Genomic DNA, 20,349 nt, shown 5'->3' with positions numbered 1-20,349 from the left:
TTCAAGCATTTTGGATTTCTATCCCATCATGCAATTTCCCGCGAAATTTATATAACCTGGCATGTTTACAATATAATATTTTGGTTAAAGAATAACTGGAAAGATTTCTGTCTTGTAAATCTTCGTTTGGTAGGTTACACGGAATCAAGCTATATTACATATATCTAAATTTTCAGTTTTACCATTGCTTAATTCCAAATTAAATGATAAAACATGGAAAGGTGTAGAAAATGTCAAATTACATCCCTTATCCAGCCGGTTTTAACGGACAAATCAGATGTTTGCGTTCCGGCTGATCATTGTTTTAAAAATCAGTTTTTGGCTTACATTTAATAAGAAAAGACAGTTAGAACAAAAAAACTCAGTATCATCATGATCAGAAGCAAGGTCAATGTCTACATCTCTTTTTTTCAGGAAACAACCTATTTTCTTCTTTAAGCCATGTTCATTATCCTCGTGTCATATGTTTTCGTATGGCAGTGTCTGGGCGTACCCGCACGCATGCAGGTACGAATAGTCAAATTGCCGTTCTAGGCTGCACATACTCGCATCTGGTTTTCTATTAAAATGCCATTGGAATTGGGAATGAAACGTGAAATATATATACGGAAATTTTCGATAATATGGGGATTTCGTGTAAAACGAGTGAAGAGTATGAAAAATAATATTTTCAGATTATATTTATTAAATAATGATACATAATAAACATTGCAAAATTAAATGCACAATTATAATGGAAAATGAAACTGTACAGTCCCTGTAAAGAGAAAAACATGATAGAAATTAATACTATTAATATAAAATTTAAATGAAAATTTAAAGAATAAAATTTTAATAATTTAAAAATATACCCATATGATATTTTAAAATAATCTTATGGTAAAATGTAAAACAGAAACTGAAAATTTAAAAATAATAAAAATATGCAAATTAAAGCTTGAGTTTTTAAAAATTAAAGAAGCAAGTAATATCAATTTAAACCAATTATAAAAGATTCATGTAACTAATTAAGATTTGGAACAAATTTTACACATCCAATATGATTGTTTTGGCACAGATTTCAACCCTGCACATTTCAAATGTTGCCAGTCTAAACAGCAATCACATGCCAAAGAGTCCTGATCGTGTAGGTTTTTTTTACCAGCACTTTATACATATCCAGTGGCATGTTTCCCTTCTTTCTGTGATCTTAATTTTTAGTTGTTTCCAAGCTTCAGTGGTAACATATTTTTTAATGCGCTGGAGGTTTACGTTTACATATACTTAATATCATGGACATAAAAAAAAAACTTAAATGAAACGTAGCAAACTCGATTAAAAAACTAAATAATTAAAACAAATACCTTGTATTAGGCTTTTTTCCTGTCGAATTTGTTTGGAATTTTTTCCCACCATGAATGCAGGAAAAAATTGTTCTGTTGTACTTTAAATCATCTTTAATTTTTGTGCTTCTTTTCTCTGCAGCTGCTATAGACTCCGAAATTTCTTTAATACAATTGTATGAAATTTAACCCTATCAAGATAGTTCTGTACAAATTTTTCTAATTCATGATAAGTCTGAAATGTCTTCCCCACAGTTATAATATCACTCTCTTCCATTTTAAGAATATTTACTAACTGAAAAAAAGCTGTTCACTTACCTATATATATATGTGGATATTTATAAAAGTTCTGAGTAGTTTTAATCAATTTATGCGCTAATTGCAACAAATTCCGTATATTTTTCACATTCCTGATCCGACAGCATTTTGTTATAAAACCGGATGTGAGTACGGTGTCTTCCCGATTGTCCCACTTTTTGAAATTACAGGTAAAAAGGTAATGAAATTTTGTGGGACAATCGGGAATATGTTTGTGGGACAATTGGGAAGTTTAAATGTGGGACAATTGGGAATTGTTTTTATAGTGATTAATTTGTTTTTATAGCGTGTTGCAGTTAATCAAAGGTTACTAATCAATATAACTTATAAAATATGAACAAAATAAGAACAAATAATAATATTTACATATTTTATTTTGCTCATAGTAGGTACATTTGAAGTATCATATAATATAATATGAAGTCTTTTAAAAAAAAAAAAAAAATTAGTCTAAGATGCATATTTTTTTTAATTATTTTTTATTGGCTTTGAACTAGCAGTCAGTACTGCGAGTACTTTCAGATATGTACTTAGTGTCTTTGTTGTGGTGATGTCCCAAGCCAGGAGCCTGTAAGTCAGTGGTTGTCGTTTGTAGCCGTGTAACATATTTGTTTTTCGTTCATTATTTTGTACATGAATTATGCCATTAGTTTTCTCGTTTTACATTAGTCATTTTGGGGCCTTTTGTGTAGATATGTGGTATGGGATTTGCTCATTGTTGAAGGCCGTATAGTGACCTATAGTTGTTAATTTCTGTGTCATTTGGTCTCTTTGGGAGAGTTGTCTCATTGACAATCATACCACATCTTCTTATTTCTTATGGAAGTCTGGCTCTTCTTTATAATTGGTGAAGAGTCCTGTTGACTGCAAAAACAATGGGAAAATTGGAAAAACAACCTTTAATAGTGATTCTTGGAAAGGCTGATCTGGAAAAATTCTAGACAGCAGCAAATTTAGACAAAATAGATTGGGGTACAAGAAATGATTTTACCAGAAGCATGTGCATCCCATATAAAAAAAAATCAAATTTCTCAAATATATATTTTTTCAATCAATTCTAACAAAGAAGTTGAAATAATAAGATTTGTGTTCTAAAAAAAAGAGAAAATTCCAAAATTGAAAAATTGACAGAATGGTCAATTTGACCCAAAAAAGCAATAAAATTTTATAAAACTTTCTTATATTAACACCTACTTCTAGTTGGTTTTTTTAGTTAGATCTATTCAGATTGGTCCACTCTATCTTTATTGAAAGTATGAAAAAAAAAATTAAGTTTAATTGTGAAACTGTGATTTTTTTCATGATAATAGCCCAAAAATAGATAACATTTGATGAAAACTGAGAAAATTATCAGAATTGGGTACTTTCAAATGGCTGTAGCAAAAATAAGTGCACCACCATATGATTTTCGTCACCAATTATTTTTCTAGAGTCATATAAAACCCAAAAATCAGGTTCAGAAAAAAGTTTAATTCAAGACCTTTAAAGATCTATTTCATAAATCAGAAATATTATATTTTTTTAATCAAAAGTGTATCAATCTAATGATTTAAAAAACATTTTTTTTATACTTTTATAAAATTAATATGAAATGTGCAATTATTAATTCTTGTTTATTTAGCAAAACAAACAACAGTTACCTTGTTTTTCTAAGAACATTTTACTACATAAAATAATGTGGGACAATCAGAACTTTTCATGTGGGACAATCAGAACTCTAAAATTTTAAAAAGTGGGACAATCGGGAATAAACCGTGAGTACGTGCAGCCTAGAATGGCATTTGACAAGGTTAGGCAGTAAATTCCAACCCCGGTATTTACCAGTGGTATTTACCGCCCTGGACAATACTCCCCAAGTGGTCAATACTGGCAAATACTGGTCAATTGAAATTTTTATGGTTGTTTTTACTGTCAATTATACTTAAATTTTAATCTTTATGCATGTGTCAGCTTTAAAATTTAAAGCCTTATAAAATTAATGAAATTAATGAATTTGATAAGTTTTATTCATTTATAACACTTATTCCCACTGATTTAAAATTTAGTTATTATGAATTATGATATTGCATACTAAAGATATATATGAAATTTCAACATTTATCATGTTTATAAAGAAATATATTTTTTATTAAAAATGTATCATTTTACAGGTAATTAAGATTAAAGTTAAATAAAACTACTGGTAAATGAAGTTACATATGTCTATTTACCAATCATTTACCAATCACCTGGCATTGCTAGGTGTGAAAATTTAATTACTAAAACAACAGCCCCCCAATAAATGGGCTGAAAGTAATAAAAGTGATATATGAAGATACCTTTAAACAATAAATTATTTCCTGTCTATTTAACTGTGAGACAAAAACCTTCTTCATGCTGGAAATTGAAATTTTGAAGCAGGGACAATTTTTTTTTTTATCTTTTACTATAATTTTATGTACTAATTAATCAATGTCATGAATATAGATCCCAGTTTGAATTTTCAATAGAAATTGAAATGATGGCATTTAAAATGATTTGACCACTTTCTATATTTCATTAGGCCTAAAAAAAAAAGATATGTGTTTCCGGTAACATCATTTTGAAAAATAGGGTCGGTAGGTCGGAATTCTTTTTATTTTTATTTTTTTCTTTTGACATCGTAAATGAAATCTGGAAAATTATCATGTTTTTTCCAAGTCCGGATCCGTAATTAGTTTCAAAAACCGGAAGTGTGCCATTTGCAATGTTTGTGAAGCACCTGCTGTGCAAAATTCTTGGATTTTAACCTATTTGGAATACCTTTTGACATTAACAAAATGTTTTACTGGCTTTCTATGCAAGAGGAAGCAAGAGAGAAAAAATATTATGTCATCTATCAGAAGCCTGTGTCAAAAACAGGGTCGGTTGATTAATTTTTTTTTTTTTTTTTTTTTGGAAGATCCAATAAAAAAGTTAGGGTCGGGGCTAAAAAACAGGGTTGGTCGGGTTACCGGAAACACGGATCTTTTTTTTCTCGGCCTTATAATTATTAGTAATAATAATTGACTAGTTAGAGTGGCTTTTATAGTAATGGTCACTCAAAATTTCAATCGACCAGTATTTGCCGGTATTTCCCAGTATTTGTCGGTATTTCCCGGTATTTCCCACTGGCATGCTAGTATTGACCGCTTTTTTGCCAACCTTGCAATTTGACTATTCGTACCAGCATGCGGGTAAGCGCAAAGACTGCCTTTTTCGTATCAACCACATTTTGTCGGTTTGGACTGCATACCCGTACACTGTGCCATGTTTTTCGGTTTCTATATTTAGAACAACAACACCACTACAACTTGACAAGTATAAAACATATTCAACGTTGCTTTTTAAAGACGTTAGAACAAATTTAATAAAACTGACCTATTTAGCCATTTTTTATTTAATGTCAAAAATATGCATCACTAGAATAGTTGTGGAATGAAATTCTTAAGGGTTGACATAAAGTCCAGATATGTTTGTTGCCTGTCAGACACCTGATCTTCAAGACATGTGACTGTCATGTGTTTTTTTGGCTGTTTTAATTACAAACCAGAGAGTTAAATTTAACAAGGTATTTATATGAAATGGTTGTTCAAAATCTAAATTCAATATTTTATTTTATTGACAATTCTTTTTATACATCCTTGATACATGAAAATGAATACAGTCATAACTGTCATAATCTGAAATTAATCAAAATCTAACATTTCAGCACATGAAACACCAACCATAAACTATTTAGAAGTAATTTTGAGTACTGAAAAGTATTAAATAACTTTTTTTATGTTTCAAGCGATCACCAGAACCACGACTTTAGAAAATATTCATTTCCAGATTTTATAGTCATTTCCTGTCCATGTACTGATCCAATTTTTTTATTTCATACGAAAACTTATGACACCGTTTTTTTTAATCCAAAAATCGCAGTAAGCGTTAAGTTATAGGAAACAGTAAAAAATCGCACTAAGCCTTGACAAAAAATCTAGATACCTAAAATCAATCTACAGGACATGCTTTTTAAATTTGAGTAAACACCTGAATAAAAATTCGGCAGTGAAAACCTTAAGGGGGTTCGCGGGTCTAAATCATTTATATAGGATTTCTCTATATTTTTCTATAAATGAACTTTATCTTATAGTTAATAGAAAAATAAAATAAAAAAGTGGGGTCACCGTTCATTTGCGTTCACAATCTGCCTTCGAAAGAAGCATACATTTTTGTAAACGTGTTTTTTTTCTGTTGAATAATAGGAGAAATAAAGGTAATATCGAAATAAAAAAAAGAAATTTATTACAGAAATCGCTAAAATTTTACAATAATTTACAGGGCTCACACTACTTCAGAATTATAGGGAGAAGTGACTTCTCTTTTTGAAACTGATAGGGAGAAGTGGTGAGATTTGAAAGAGAAGTGCTCATTCGCGCCGTGCGCTACAATGTTTGGATTTTACAATAGTATAAAGGGCCATATGTAAATAATGTTCTTTTTATATTGTTCAATTCATATCTGAGTAAAAAAAATACAATTAAAGTAACATTTGAAATTAAAAGTTGTTTAAGTTTTACTAAGGTTCTTGTGAGAAACTTATTCCAACTAAATATCTAGCACTAAAAAAAAAAATATTTTAAAAAATGTAAAGAAATTATAATATATCATTATTACAATTTAATTAAAAATTAACTTGTGTATGAAATTCAGTGTTTCTCATAAAAAAATATAAAAGTTATTAAACTGGGCCATAATATATTGAAATTAGTATAATAGTCTCAGACAGAGTTAAGCAACTTTGAAACAATCCATAAAAAATATAGGGAATTATATACACCAATCAATTAGATGTAACCAAAAGTCTCTTAATGTGTGTGGAATGCGTAATTTTTCCCTTTGGGATCAATATTCTTCTGTCAGCTGTTCCGTCCGTGCGTCCGTAGTAATTATTGTAAAAGTACAGATTTCGGTCATAGCTGGTCCGGTTCAGATCCGTAGTTTATAAATCGGTCAATGGCGGACGAATGCAAGAAAATTTACAAAAATAAACGATGTTTGACAAGTTATTTGAAAAGGAACATGACGTTTTTAATGCAATAAATGGATTAAACATTTACTGGAGGAAACTTTTATCACGTTTAAATGAAGTAACAAACTTATTTTGCCGCCGAAATTTAGGTTGATGTACGTTTTCGAGTAACAAGCACCGGAACTTGCGAAAATGCATGAAGTGATAAAAAGTTGTATTTTTATCAAATAACCTGCTTCACACTGCGAAGACAATGCTTCAACCTCTTTTCTAAAGATAATGAATCGTTTATGTCTGAATTTCTTTAATTATCAATAAAAAATTGATGTTTTATCAACTTGGTAAAAATTGAAAATGTCCGATGACGGAAGCGACTGAAAGCGAGTATCGTCAAGAACAGGGCGACTTGATTTCGCTTTTGGGGGTCGGGGAAAGCGAAGTGACGGTCGGGAAGGCGACTTCTTCGCCCAAGTCGCCTGGTAGCGTGAGCCCTGAATTTAGTTTAAGTACAGCTTATATGAAAATAAAAAAAAAAGATAGGTCACCGATGAGTTGAAAAAGATATTTCAATTTTTTCCACCAAAGGGAGATAATTTGGAACTTTTTCAATGATGTATACATTTTGAAAGCCATCTGGGGCCAACACGAATTGATTGTTTTGAATGATTTTTGTACCATATTATAAAGTAACTACAAAAGGAAATAAATAAGATTTGTAATGAAAAACAAATGTTTGATTTTTGTCGAGCCTGCAACTTTTGTTGCAGAAAGCTCGACATAGGGATAGTGATCCGGCGGCGGCGGCGGCGGCTACGGCGGCTACGGCGGCGGCGTTAGCTAACTTTTTAAAAGCTTTATATTTTAGAGGGTGGAAGACCTGGATGCTTCATACTTTGTATATAGATGCCTCATGTTACGAAGTTTCCGTCAGTCACATGTCAAATGTCCTTGACCTCATTTTCATGGTTCAGTGACCACTTGTGTTTTGGTCTGTTTTTCTCATACTTTATGCAATAGATCTACTATATTTGTTGTATGGAATGATTGTAAGATGTACATGTCTAGCGGGCAGATGTCATCTGACCTTGAGCTCATTTTCATGGTTGAGTGGTCAAAGTTAAGTTTTTGAGTTTTGGTCTTTTTATCTAATACTATATGCCATAGGTCAACTATATTTGGTGTATGGAAATATTTTATAATCTATATGTCAGTCCCGCAGGTTTTATTTGACCTCGACCTCATTTTCACGGTTCATTGCTCAGTGTTAAGTTTTTGTGTTTTGGTCTATTTTTCTTAAACTATAAGTAATAGGTCAACTATATTTGTTGTATGGAAGCATTGTTAGCTGTACATGTCTGCCTGGCATGGTTCATCTGACCTTGACCTCATTTTCATGGTTCATTGGTCTTTGTTTAGTTATCTTGGTTAATGCTAAGTTTATGTGACAGTTTTTAATAAAGTTTTATACTTAGGACTGTCAACATAATATCAATAATTAGTAAAGAAGGCGAGACATTTCAGCGTGTGCACTCTTGTTTTCTGAAATTTTTATACCCTCGAGCCTCCTTAAGTAGTGAAAATTGTTATTAGTACGAAAACACATCACATGATGATAGAACTTTGGGATTCAGTTCCCATCTGGCTGTCTCAGAAATCCTTACATGTACACAAAATGTATCTATACAAAAATATTTTTTTTTGTGGAAAACAATTTGCAGGCTATCACACCTCTAACTTAGACTTAATCACTAATCGCATCTTGCAGAACACCTTTAAATAAAAAATGAGACAGGATATATACTTAATCAGCCATTATATATAGTCATGATAGTAGTTGACCTAGGCCAGGGAAGTATTTCTTAAGGTCAGTACAGTGGCGTGTCCAGAACTTTTCAAAAGGAGAGGCCTGCTGATTGACCCGAGGGGGACCAGCTCCAGTCATGCTTCAGTGATTTCCTATATAATCAACCAAATTATTCCTGTGAAAGGGGGGTTGAGAGAGGGATCTCCCTCTTTGAAGGTTTCAGAGGTTGGCAGGTATGCTCCATTTGGACATATTTAATCTGCATATGCAGGTTCATAATTATTTATTTAAATAAGGAGAAGGTGATTGTTTATTTGTTGTTTTGTTTTAGTCAAGGTAGAAAATGCCAGAAAAAGTTTCAAAGAAAAGGAAGACGAAAGTAGAAAATGAAGAAAAGAAAGAGACATACAGTAAGAGATTGAGGAAAAGAATGATGAAGACAAAGGAGGAAGATACATTGGAAGACACTACGTTGCATGACAGTAACCATGGCAATGGTGACAATGACAAGATAGATCCAAGTGATCAACCGTTAGATATCAATGACCGAATAGGTAGTCATGGTGATATAGAGACAGTTGACAAAGCTTTGCCTCAGTTTAAATGTGAACCAAAATTAAATGGATATACTCCCTTGGCTTATAGAAGTCAGAACTTGGTGCATTTTCTGCAGCAGTATACCTCTGGTCAGAAAAGAACTGTGAAGTTAAAACAGGTGAAATTAAAGTATACAGAATATTGTTTTTCCATAATCGCGGTAAACCTAAATAATTCCCTCTTGTATAAGCAAGCATGGGCATCATCTGCATGATCTGTTTCCAATATTTATTTAATTTTCACAAGGAAATTTGGGATAAAAAAATAATACATGTGTTTTTGCTAGCATGCTGAAAAAATAGGGTAGGTAAATAGGCAATGTTATTTTATTTTTCAAACATTTTCCAGCTGGTTACTAGTAGGGAATCAGTCTGACTGTAACAGTGCTTATTTTAGAATATGGCACAAATTGTTAGGGTTAGCACTAAAACATGTAAAAGTTAAGGGAAGTAACCAGAAAATGTATTATATTTTTGGTCTTATAATAACATTCACATGTATGCATCACATGCATGGATATGTATAGGAAAGGACTGTATATTTATTTTTCAGAGTTTGTCGAGCACAGTGGTCAACATGATATCAGACTTACAGCTTTGTAGAAATGCCAGTCCATTTGATCGCAGAGTGACCACAATGGAATGGCATCCGACTAACCCAAATATCCTGGCAGTAGGGTCTAAAGGAGGAGATATTATGTTGTGGGATACGGCTAATGTTAATAATGATAAGATGATTCAAGGGGTAATTAAGATATGCAACGATGGATTTATGTTTTCCATTGAATTGAGGTGTGGGCATTGTGGATAGTAAATTCTGTATACAATTCTACCATGTTTACGAGAAATGTTTTTGTTGTACACTTAAATTTGCAGTTCACCTTTATGAACACAATCCACGAAAATACACTAATAGTTACCCACATATAAAAATGAATCTGTAATATTCATTATTAAATACGTTTTCTTTCACATGAAATTCTTACTTGAAAACTAGGATACGATAATTGACCATGTATAGTTCACACTGGTACATTCTCATGAAACTTCAAAGATTTTTTTTCTAATAGATAGGAGCAGGTGGAATCATGAATGCCATTAAGTTCTGGCCATCAGACAACAATTTCATTTTATCTGCTGCTGTTGACGGCACAGTCAGACTAAACGATGTGGACGGCAGGAATTCAAGAGTACTCGCAGACACAATGAATCCCCATGAGTAAGTCTAATATCTGTTTTATTTTGAAGATTGGGGCTGGTGGAAATATTCAAGCAATTAAATTTTGGCCAAACGACAGTAATAAGATATTAGCCTCTGCGTTGGATGGGCGAGTAACTCTTCATGATGTGGAAGGGAGACAATCCAATGTTTTAGCAGATTCTTATAACTTTTATGAGTAAGTTTTCAATGTTGTCTGTTCAAAGTGTTTGTTGAAAGGGTTTGTATTTATGTGAAGTCCCTTTTATACAGTTAAATGGCTTAAATTGGAGTTTGAAAGGAATTTTATCCTGACACATTTCATTGAGCAACTACTTAAAATTTAGTATTATTCGTGAGATACCACTTTTCATGGATTTCCCAAGTACAGGGGAACAACAAAAATAAATGTTCTACTAAGTAGAAAATTTCTATAGGATATATATAAAGACATGTAAAACCTAGAAATGAAGTTAGCACAAAAAGGATACTCTGGGGAAAAATCTTTTAATGATTTTAATCTTCAAGTAATTGGGAAAGAAATGTGGGAATAGTGGAATGGATGTGGAAATTTGAGGGTAGGGTAGTTGCATTTGCGTACCTCCTTGTCCACCCCTCTTAATTGAAAGAACTGTTCCTAATATAGGGTATGGATTAGTTTTTCCTACATTATAGCGTTGTTAATTACAAAGTTGTCTGAGAAACTTCAGTAAAGAAAAAGAAATATATTATAGCGAGTTAAATTTTGACCTTAAATAACTAGAATTACCAGTATTCTTACCAAGGTGGGTAGTTGTCTGAAGGCACTTCCAGAATTTGGACCCATGATAAAGCAAGGTCACTGAATTTTGCAGAAATACCAAATAATGTAGAATTTATCCTTTCCAGTTTCTGGTACTGCAGTGTTGATGTAAATAATAAGAGGAAGATGGTAGTAGCTGGTGATAATGTTGGTAATACACAGTTAATGACATATGAAGGCAAACAGGTAACTTGACACAGTTAATGATGTAGGAAGGCAAACAGGTAATTTGACACACTGTTAATGACATATAAAGGCAAACAGGTAACTTGACACACTGTTAATGACATGTAAATGCAACCAGGTAACTTTGCACACTGTTAATGATATATAAAGGCAAACAGGTAACTTGACACACTGTTAATGACATGTAAATGCCAACAGGTAACTTGACACACTGTTAATGACATACAAAAGCAAACAGGTAACTTGACACACAGTTAAAGATGTTTAATGGCAAAAATATAATTTGACACACTGTTGATGACATTTAAAGACAAACAGGTAACTTGACACACTGTAAATGATGTATGAAGGCAAACACGTAACTTGACAAACTGTTAATGACATATAAAGGCCAACAGGTAACTTGACACACAGTTAATTATGTTTGAAGGCAAACAAATAACTTGACACACTATTAATGACATAAAAGCAAACAGGTAACTTGACACACTGTTAATGACACATGAAGGCAAACAGGTAACTTGACACACAGATAATGACACATGAAGGCAAATAGGTAACTTGTAGTTTATGAAATATATGTCACTTTATCAACTTGTTCACCTTAACTTTTGTTCAATGTTTCAGACGTAGAAAGTAAAGATAAAACTTCCATGTGATCATTATTTGCTTATTATGACATTGTGCAATGCTCTTAAAAAGGTAGTTAGGTCATACGATACATTTTTGATCCCATAATGCAATATTGAGGAAAATATACAAATAGGCTATTTATACCTGCTTAAATAAAATATTTTATAGAAAATATACCTTCATGCGCTACTTTTTGAGTAAAATGAGGTTAAAATTTCAGATATTTGCTCAAAATTCGGATTTGTGGACGTATTTTCCCTTCCAATCCTGCAGAGATGCATAACTTTGTTGTTTTAAAATCTAATTCGAGCTGTGTTTTGTTTATAAATTATTTATAATTTCTCTTTTATACATAAATTTAAGCTATTTTGGTTTAGAAATAGCTAAAATTTATCAAATGTTCATGAATGTAGAAAAAAAAACATCATTTTTCTGCTGTATGTTTATCACATTTAAAAAAAACAACATTATTGACCTTTTCATGAAAATTGGTATAAACAGAATAATCGCCATATATAATCAAACTGAATGTATTTTTTTTAAAATGGGGTTCATGAACTCATTTAAAAGTTAAATCAGTTTATATGATAAAAATCAGTTGAAAAATGCCTCTTTTCTTGAAATGTCACAGTCTGACGTCGCAAAAAAAATAATATTTTAGATTAGCAATTTCATTATCTCCCCTATGACAGTATCCTATTCCCTTAAGAAGTTTGCATTTAATATATGTAATGGTACGATGTCCAACGAAAAAAATGAGACACTTTTAAATTTTTCTTTATATAATTATTTATAAAGCAGTTGCTGAAAATACAAATGCAAGATTTTCTTGACAATGAACATGGGATATACATGTAATGTGTTTTCTTCAGAAAAAATGCAAAACAAGTTTATTTGCATTAAATTTTCAATGTTATGCATCTGTAAAGTCTAAATATTTGGAATATCTGAATAAAATTCTTAGCAGAAACTTGATGACCCATTTACTAGTATTTGTTTTGTGTACTGATATTCAATATTGGCACATGTATTTTATAAACAATATCAATTGAAAGATTCTGAAAAGGGGAATTGGAAATATATCTTCCAAACACTAGAATTGGAATAAAAATGGAGGACTCCTTTTCAAAAGCAAAAAGTTATTTGTTTACCTTTTGTATTTACAGATATTCAACTGTCGATTACATAAACAGAAGGTTACCCATGCAGAGTTCTCTCCCCGTGAAGAATGGTTACTGTGTACATCATCAACTGACCAAACTGTCCAGTTCTGGGATGTTAGAATGATGAAAGACAGGAAGAGCAGTTTGTACAGTCTAAAGCATGACAAGGGAATTAACTCTGGTAAGACTTTATATATTGAAACAGGAAAAAGGGTGTAAACTTTGGTAAGTTTTTACCCTAAAGCAGGAGAAAGGGGGTTAACTCCTGATAGAATTTTACACTTTATGACTTCACTTGTTTTTGATGTATTATAAAGTGGTTATATCTAATACCAGATTAATGTCTCTTTTGTTTCCTGTACCACTCTTTAACACAGAAATGATAATTCTGCCTTGAGTTGCTGTCTCATATGCATAAACCCAAACCTCAATTCTAAAGAACACATGTCTGTAGTTTGTAATAACTGTAAGTGTGATGAGAAGTATACTAATATATACAAAGACTAAGTACTAAACTATTATTTATTCAAGAATCTAAAAGCATATGCATTTATTTACAATATGGCAACTGGGGACTCATACAACTGCAATTAAAAACCAATAATGTATAATGTTCTATCTCCATATGCAAAGGGAGATAACTCTAGCTAAATCTTGAAACTTGGAATTGAGATAATTTTTCATAGATTGACTAAAAATTTTGTATCGAAATAGCCAAATACAGATGCTTGCAGCTGTAGCCCCAAGTTAGAATTTTACACTGAACTAGAAGATAGGGGTTGATTTCTTTTAAGACTGAAATAGGAGGAAGAACTGATATGGTGTTCATTACAGGGTACGTCTGACCACGACCTTATTTTTATGGTTCATTTGTCAAAGTTCAGGTTTCTTTATTAGGTAAGTTTTCCCAGATGCTATAAGTAATAGGCTAACTATATTGTTTACATGGATCATTGATAATGGATGTTTATGTAATACTCGTATAAATATTTTCAAATTATAGTCTTTCAACATAAGTTCAATCATTATACTGTGAAAGTACTTTAATTCGTGGGTATCAATTTTTGTGGTTTGAGCAATATTTACATGTTCGTGGGTTTTTAAATTCGTGGATTTTAGTTTTCTTCATCGATCAAAAATATTTTTTATGAGAATTTAAAGATCAAAAGTTGTACAGTACAGTTTAGGTTATTAAAGATTAAATGGGTATATTTCCTGCATGTGGTTGTGACTGCTACTATAAAGTATTCTCAGATTTGGCGTTATTCAATATATTCTCTAGATCATATTGATCAGTAGTCAAACCTACCGATGGGGATCTTTCCATGTCTTGATTTGGACAATGTTTGTTTTATTTCGTTGGACACTTAAATTCGTGGATAAAGTCATCCACGAAAACCACGAAAATTGGTACCCCACGAATTAAAGTACTTTCACAGTAAATAAATCAAACGACACATTTCAGCATGTGCACTCTTGTTGAAATTGTCAATGTGCAAAATTTAATAATATAGTTTTCAAATCTTTGTAAATATGATGGAATTTTATGTGACTGTCATATAAGTAAGAGGTTTAGCGCTATAAATCCTGGTTCAATCCACCATTTTCTATATATATTTGAAAATGCCTGTACCAAGCCAGGAATATGACAGTTGTTGTCCCTTCGTTTGATGTGAATTGTCATTTGATTAGGGACTTTACGATTGAATTTTCCTCAGAGTTCAGTACTTTTGTGATTTTACTTTCGCATTTATATTAAATTCCAGCATACTTCAGTGGAACAGATGGTTGTCGTCTACTAACTACAGACCAGGGTAACCAGGTCAGAATATACAGGGCACCAGATTGGGTGTTAGAAAGGAAAATTTCTCATCCTCATAGATTCTTTCAGCATATCACTCCAATAAAGGTAGTGGTTTAAAAGCAAAAGTAGTGTGAATGAAATTAAAAAAGAAGAATGAAAAGCAAGCAAAAATTCCAAACTTATTCATTAGAAAACAATCTCTTCAGAACTAAAAATTTCAATTGGACATTTCTGAATTCTTTCTGGTAACAATCAGGAACAAAATAATGTAGATTCCACATAGAAATAGTTGTGCATTATTGTTTTGTAAGCTCATTTGGGGGGCAATTTTTCCATAATTTTAACAATTTTTAGCATGACTTACTTAGCTGCCATCCCTGACCAAAAATCATTGTTTTTCAAGGAAATCAATATCAACCTTGCAGTGTTAAGTCATAGAGTATTTTGGATGGTATGTTACAGCAAAGATTTTCTTTATGGTGTCCAAAAATAACAAAACATTATTATTTTGACAATATCATCAAAATATGCTGACTTTTTAGCCTACCATGTACTGTTATGAAGAGATTTAATTATGAAGCTATTTAGTCGTATGTTTCTTTGATACCAATTTTTGTTGTTAGAGGAAAACTTGCTTTTTATTTGATGATTTGCCTACAACTGCATACAAGCCTATACAAATTCACACTTCGTTGAACATTTTAATTCAGACTGGACATATACCAATGAAATAAAAACAAAATTTGTTACACAAGAATAATAATAAACCACAGATAAATAATGCATTTTGTCATATTTTATTATTTTATTAATGTCGTGTATACTTTTGCAGGCAACTTGGCATCCTCTGCAAGACCTTGCAGTGATTGGTCGATATCCTGATCCTAAATTCCCTGGTTACCATGCAGGAGAACTACGTAGTATTGATATTTTAGACGTAGAAACAGGTGATCTGGTAACCAGTCTAAGTGACCCCTCTTCATCGGGACTGGTTTGTGTAAGTATGAGGCACTGCACATAGGAATCAGAACATGTGTCCTTATGAAGAAGAAATGGCATATTCTTTTGTATGAGAGGGGGTAGGAGGGGTCCTGATCCGGATATCCCAGGCTTAAAAAACACGAAGGCCCTAGGTCCCGAATTTAATTAAATTTAAATCCAGACATCCCAAAATTCGAGAAAAGCATTCCCAGATCCCGAAATCTCAAGCTTAAAAACACCTGACCCCGGAGTCCAAATAAATGTTTAATCCCCCCTCTCGTATGACTTTATATAGATTTAGACTGCAACTCTGTAATACAGCAACATAACATTACCATACTACCAAAAAAGACTTTTTTCAAGTAGAAAATAACAAATTTATATAAAAATCATTTCAAAAATGACTTATTTTTGTTGTGATCTTCTTTTACATAAAAGCACCTTGTCAAAAATATTTAAAAATAAGTAGAATCAAGTCCCCCAAAAGATTCCAAAAATTAAATATGTTTACATTAATATGAAAGTTACTGTACTTGGGGCGGATCCAGCCATTTTAAAAAGGGGGGTTCCAAACCCAGGACAAGGGGGTGGTTTCAACTATATGTCCCCATTCAAATGCATTGATCGTCCAAAAAAACAAACCTGGAACCCTTCCCCTGGATCCGCCATGGTGCACCATATAATAACAAGATTTTCCAAGTTTTATTACATTGTACCTGAGAAAGAAATCAGATAATAGATTGCTATAAGATTGCTAATTGTCTTGTATTAATTCATGATATTTCTGAAGTTTTGTTATAGACTAATTTTGTTTACACTATTGATTAACTTGAGACATATTTCATTTTTTAATAAGACAATAAAAAACAACTAAATTAACAGTATTCACTGTCCTTCGAAGGTTCATTTTATGTCCATAATAAGAAAGTGAAAAAAATCCAATTTCCATCAAAACATTAATTCTTTGAAATGTGATAGTCTAAAAACCTTAAAAAATTATTAATCCAGTTAGAGCGTTATCTGAGATCACACCAAGTTTTTGGTGGGTTTCATGTTGCTCAGTCTTGAGTTTTCTATGTTGTTGTTTTGTGTACAGTTGTTTGTCTGTTGGGTCTTTTATTTTTATGCCCTACCTACGATAGAAGAGAGGGGCATTATGTTTTCTGGTCTGTGCGTCCATCTGTCCGTTCGTCCGTCTGTCCCCCTTCAGGTTAAAGTTTTTGGTCAAGGTAGTTTTTGATGAAGTTGAATTCCAATCGACTTCAAACTTGGTACACATGTTCACTATGATATGATCTTTCTAATATGAATGCCAAATTAGAGATTTTACTCCAATTTCACGGTCCAATGAACATAGAAAATGATAGTGCGAGTGGGGCATTCGTGTACTGAGGACACATTCTTGTTAGCCATTGTGTTCATTTTCAACTTATGAGTTTGATCGTTTTTTTGGTATCTTTTACTTCTCTTTTCACTGCATTTGGATGTTGTACTTGTTTGATATAGTTCTATTTGATATCTTTATTTTGCAGGTGAATAAATTCAACAGAAGAGGTGACACTTTAGCTTCTGGCATGGGTAAGTCAACTTTGGATAGTATAACTGATTCAAGGGCAGATAACTCATGACTAGCTATAGGTATTCTGTCCTTATCAGTTAACTTTTACAAAAATATTCTCCTCTGAAACTAACCAAAACTTAGCCACCATCATCATTAGAGATTTAGTTTAAAATATATGTTCGATGGCCTCTGCCTGTCAATGAAGATGGCTGATATGACTAAAAATAGAATATAGGGGTAAAATGCAAGTTTTTGTCTTAATTTTAAAACAATATAAATAGAGAAAATCTAACAGTTGCAATAATGTTCAGAATGTTGGGTTCTACCAATTGTTGATATACCTCCAAAATCTCAAGACAACTTCTTTAAGGACAGTCAGGGGCATTACTTAAACAAGTAACTTTTAAAATTACCTATATAAGTAATGTTGAAAACGAGGCTATTTTAAATATTACTTATTTAAGTAATTTTTCTAAATATTATTTTTATAGGTGTCGAATTATAAAAATTTTACTAGCTTTAACAAATTGTCACAGTCATCTGTTTATTTTCCCCATGAAATATAAAATCTAATTCTTCTGAAACACTAATTGCCTTTCTGACGCACTTATCTTTCATATCGACGCTTCTTAGTCAAAGATTGGTCTCTTGGGACTATTAAAATACCCTTTTTCTTGAAAATCTTGAAGGTAGACAGAAAAAATAAACATAAAACATAAAAACCCCATAGGCATTTTAAAAAGTTGGCAGGTATGCAGCAATCAACCTTAAAATATAAATCATGAAATCAATCAAATAATTCCACTCCTCAGACTTCACACAACAGTCTGAAAGTTGAACAGTGGGTGTTGTGAAGACATTGTCAATGATGTTTCATAAAAAAAAAACCTTAGGAAAAACAAAGTTCTTGCAATTTTACTTTGTTAATCCTTTCATGTAATAAACACAATAGATAATCACAGAACTAACATGTCTTTAGACATGCAACTCATGATATAACTACACTGATAATTAATTATGTACATCACAATTTTGTACATGAATGTAAAATTGAGAAAGGAAGCAGGGAATATGTCAAATAAAAACTACAACCTAACAAAAGAGCAGAAAACTGCCCAAGGCCACCAATGGGGCTTCAACACAGTAAAGAAATCCAGTTCCTGTAGGCTGACATCAGCTTGGCCCTAAACAATTTAGTGAAAATGAATGTCAAATTAGTACAAATTCTGAAAAATATAAATGAACCTTTTCCTTTCTCAATTTTATCAATATTGAAGTAACATACAAGACTATCAAAGGTCAGAGGTTTCTGATTTATGTGTTGTTACGTCACTAATTTGAATTTTCTGTGTTTGAATTGTAGAATTAATTATTCATTAATTAATATATCTATCGGTTCTCACCGTGATTACTGTGACTACACATATCATTCATGCTTTTTTTTTTTTTTAAAGGTGTTCATATTTTATTATGGACCAGAAAGGAAGAAGTTGCTGAAAGACAGAAGTCTCTCTTGCCAGCCATGCAATCTTACCTTGACAACAGTAGCCATAGCAATCAGAGTAGCCGTAGACCAAGGCAACCAAAATCAAAAGAAACAAAGCCAAAAGAAAAAACAAATACAAAAACTGATAAAGAAAAATTAAAGCTGAAAATGAAAAATTCCAAAAAATAAAATGACTTTCGTTTAAGTATTTTTCATTTTATTATTTTCTCTAGGAAAAATTAACAGTTTATTTACCATACATTAGATTTGTTTACTTGAATGTTAATTCATTTTTGTACTTTAGAAATTGCGAATGCCTATTCCATGTAAAATGACAATTTATATAGAAATACTGTTTCAAAATTATGCGCTAACAAATTTATAACATATTTACTGAAATAGTAATCATACTTCATTCTGCCTTTTTAGTTTCAAAATATAATTTTTGCAATTAGATACAATTGTATTGTTTGATTTACATATTCTACTAAAATTTGAATTTTGTGACCTTGAACATTTATATTGTTGTTTTATGTATACCTATGAAATCAACAAAAAAATGGTACACCAAGAATAAACATGAATCTACAGGACAGAGATATTCAATTATACTTTACCGGTACTCAGGAAATGTATTACTTCTCTAAATTCCATGCTTTTTTTTACATTTCTTAACCGGTGCAAGAAAATCTTTACAACCTGTATAGAAATCTCTGTTCTTGGGAAATGATTGGTTAAAATTTAATTATGAAGGCAAATTTCTTGTTTCTTCTTTTTATGATTCCACCACTATAATGCTTGTATTACAAAATGTTTTTACTCTCAACAGTTCAATTTAACTCGCTTTAAATGCTAGGCAAGCCTCATTGGAAAAATGATCTCAGTTTCCCCTTGAAGGAGTTAAAAATCAAGACATAAGTATGCTGTTTCCAGTAGGGGTGGTGGCATCAACAGAGTATTAGTTTTTGATTAAGGTAGGTCTAGTTCAAAGTGAATCATAAGTGGATGGTCAATGATATTTGGTATGCATTTGTATAAGCCTTGGCTCATCTCAATTGTATGGAAATTATTTGTCCCCTTCATCCGTGTATTATGGACATATTCTTGTTGACTTATGCGTTTGAATGTCCCTTTGGTATATATTGCTTCTCTTTTATGATTACCTGTAAAGTTCATTTGAATCACAATGTATATCATTGGCAACTATTTTGCTAAAAATATTCACGATTGTTTGCTCCATATGTTTGGCAAACTGCACATTTCTAGAAAAAAAGAAGGCAGCGGCGGTGAAAAATTGCCAATTTTCTGGCTCTGATTAAAATATCTGAATTCAAGCCAGCAAAATAGCCCATTTCTGAAGAAATTGCTATTGAACCGGCACCAGCAATATAGTGAATTTGCTGCTGGTGAATATGTTAGTTTGGTAAGCTGAACCCAAGTTATAAAAAGTAAAATCATAAAAATACTGAACTTGGAGGAAA

The 20,349-nt window shown here is 31.9% G+C and overlaps 1 protein-coding gene across 4 annotated transcripts; it reads left to right on the top strand.

Moving 5' to 3' along the window:
• The first annotated feature begins 23 nt into the window (after positions 1-23).
• LOC143057016 (DNA damage-binding protein 2-like) lies at positions 24-19,461 on the top strand. 4 transcript variants are annotated; one of them, XM_076230242.1, is made up of 10 exons: positions 24-129; positions 8,790-9,173; positions 9,608-9,799; positions 10,303-10,451; positions 11,141-11,240; positions 13,040-13,217; positions 14,803-14,945; positions 15,673-15,837; positions 17,354-17,399; positions 18,837-19,461. In XM_076230242.1, the coding sequence occupies exons 2-10, from the start codon at positions 8,802-8,804 to the stop codon at positions 19,055-19,057; spliced, it is 1,566 nt and encodes a 521-aa protein (XP_076086357.1). In that variant the 5' UTR covers positions 24-129; positions 8,790-8,801; the 3' UTR covers positions 19,058-19,461. The 4 variants fall into 4 exon arrangements, with proteins under 4 accessions (XP_076086357.1, XP_076086354.1, XP_076086355.1 ...); XM_076230239.1 differs by lacking the exon at positions 10,303-10,451 and adding an exon at positions 10,125-10,273; XM_076230240.1 differs by lacking the exon at positions 10,303-10,451 and adding an exon at positions 10,125-10,273 and having other exon boundaries at positions 28-133; positions 8,799-9,173.
• Positions 19,462-20,349: the final 888 nt, after the last annotated feature.

The sequence above is a fragment of the Mytilus galloprovincialis genome, chromosome 13 (assembly GCF_965363235.1).
Source record: "Mytilus galloprovincialis chromosome 13, xbMytGall1.hap1.1, whole genome shotgun sequence".
Classification (NCBI taxonomy): Eukaryota; Metazoa; Mollusca; class Bivalvia; order Mytilida; family Mytilidae; genus Mytilus; species Mytilus galloprovincialis.
This window is presented reverse-complemented; position numbering and strand designations above follow the sequence as displayed.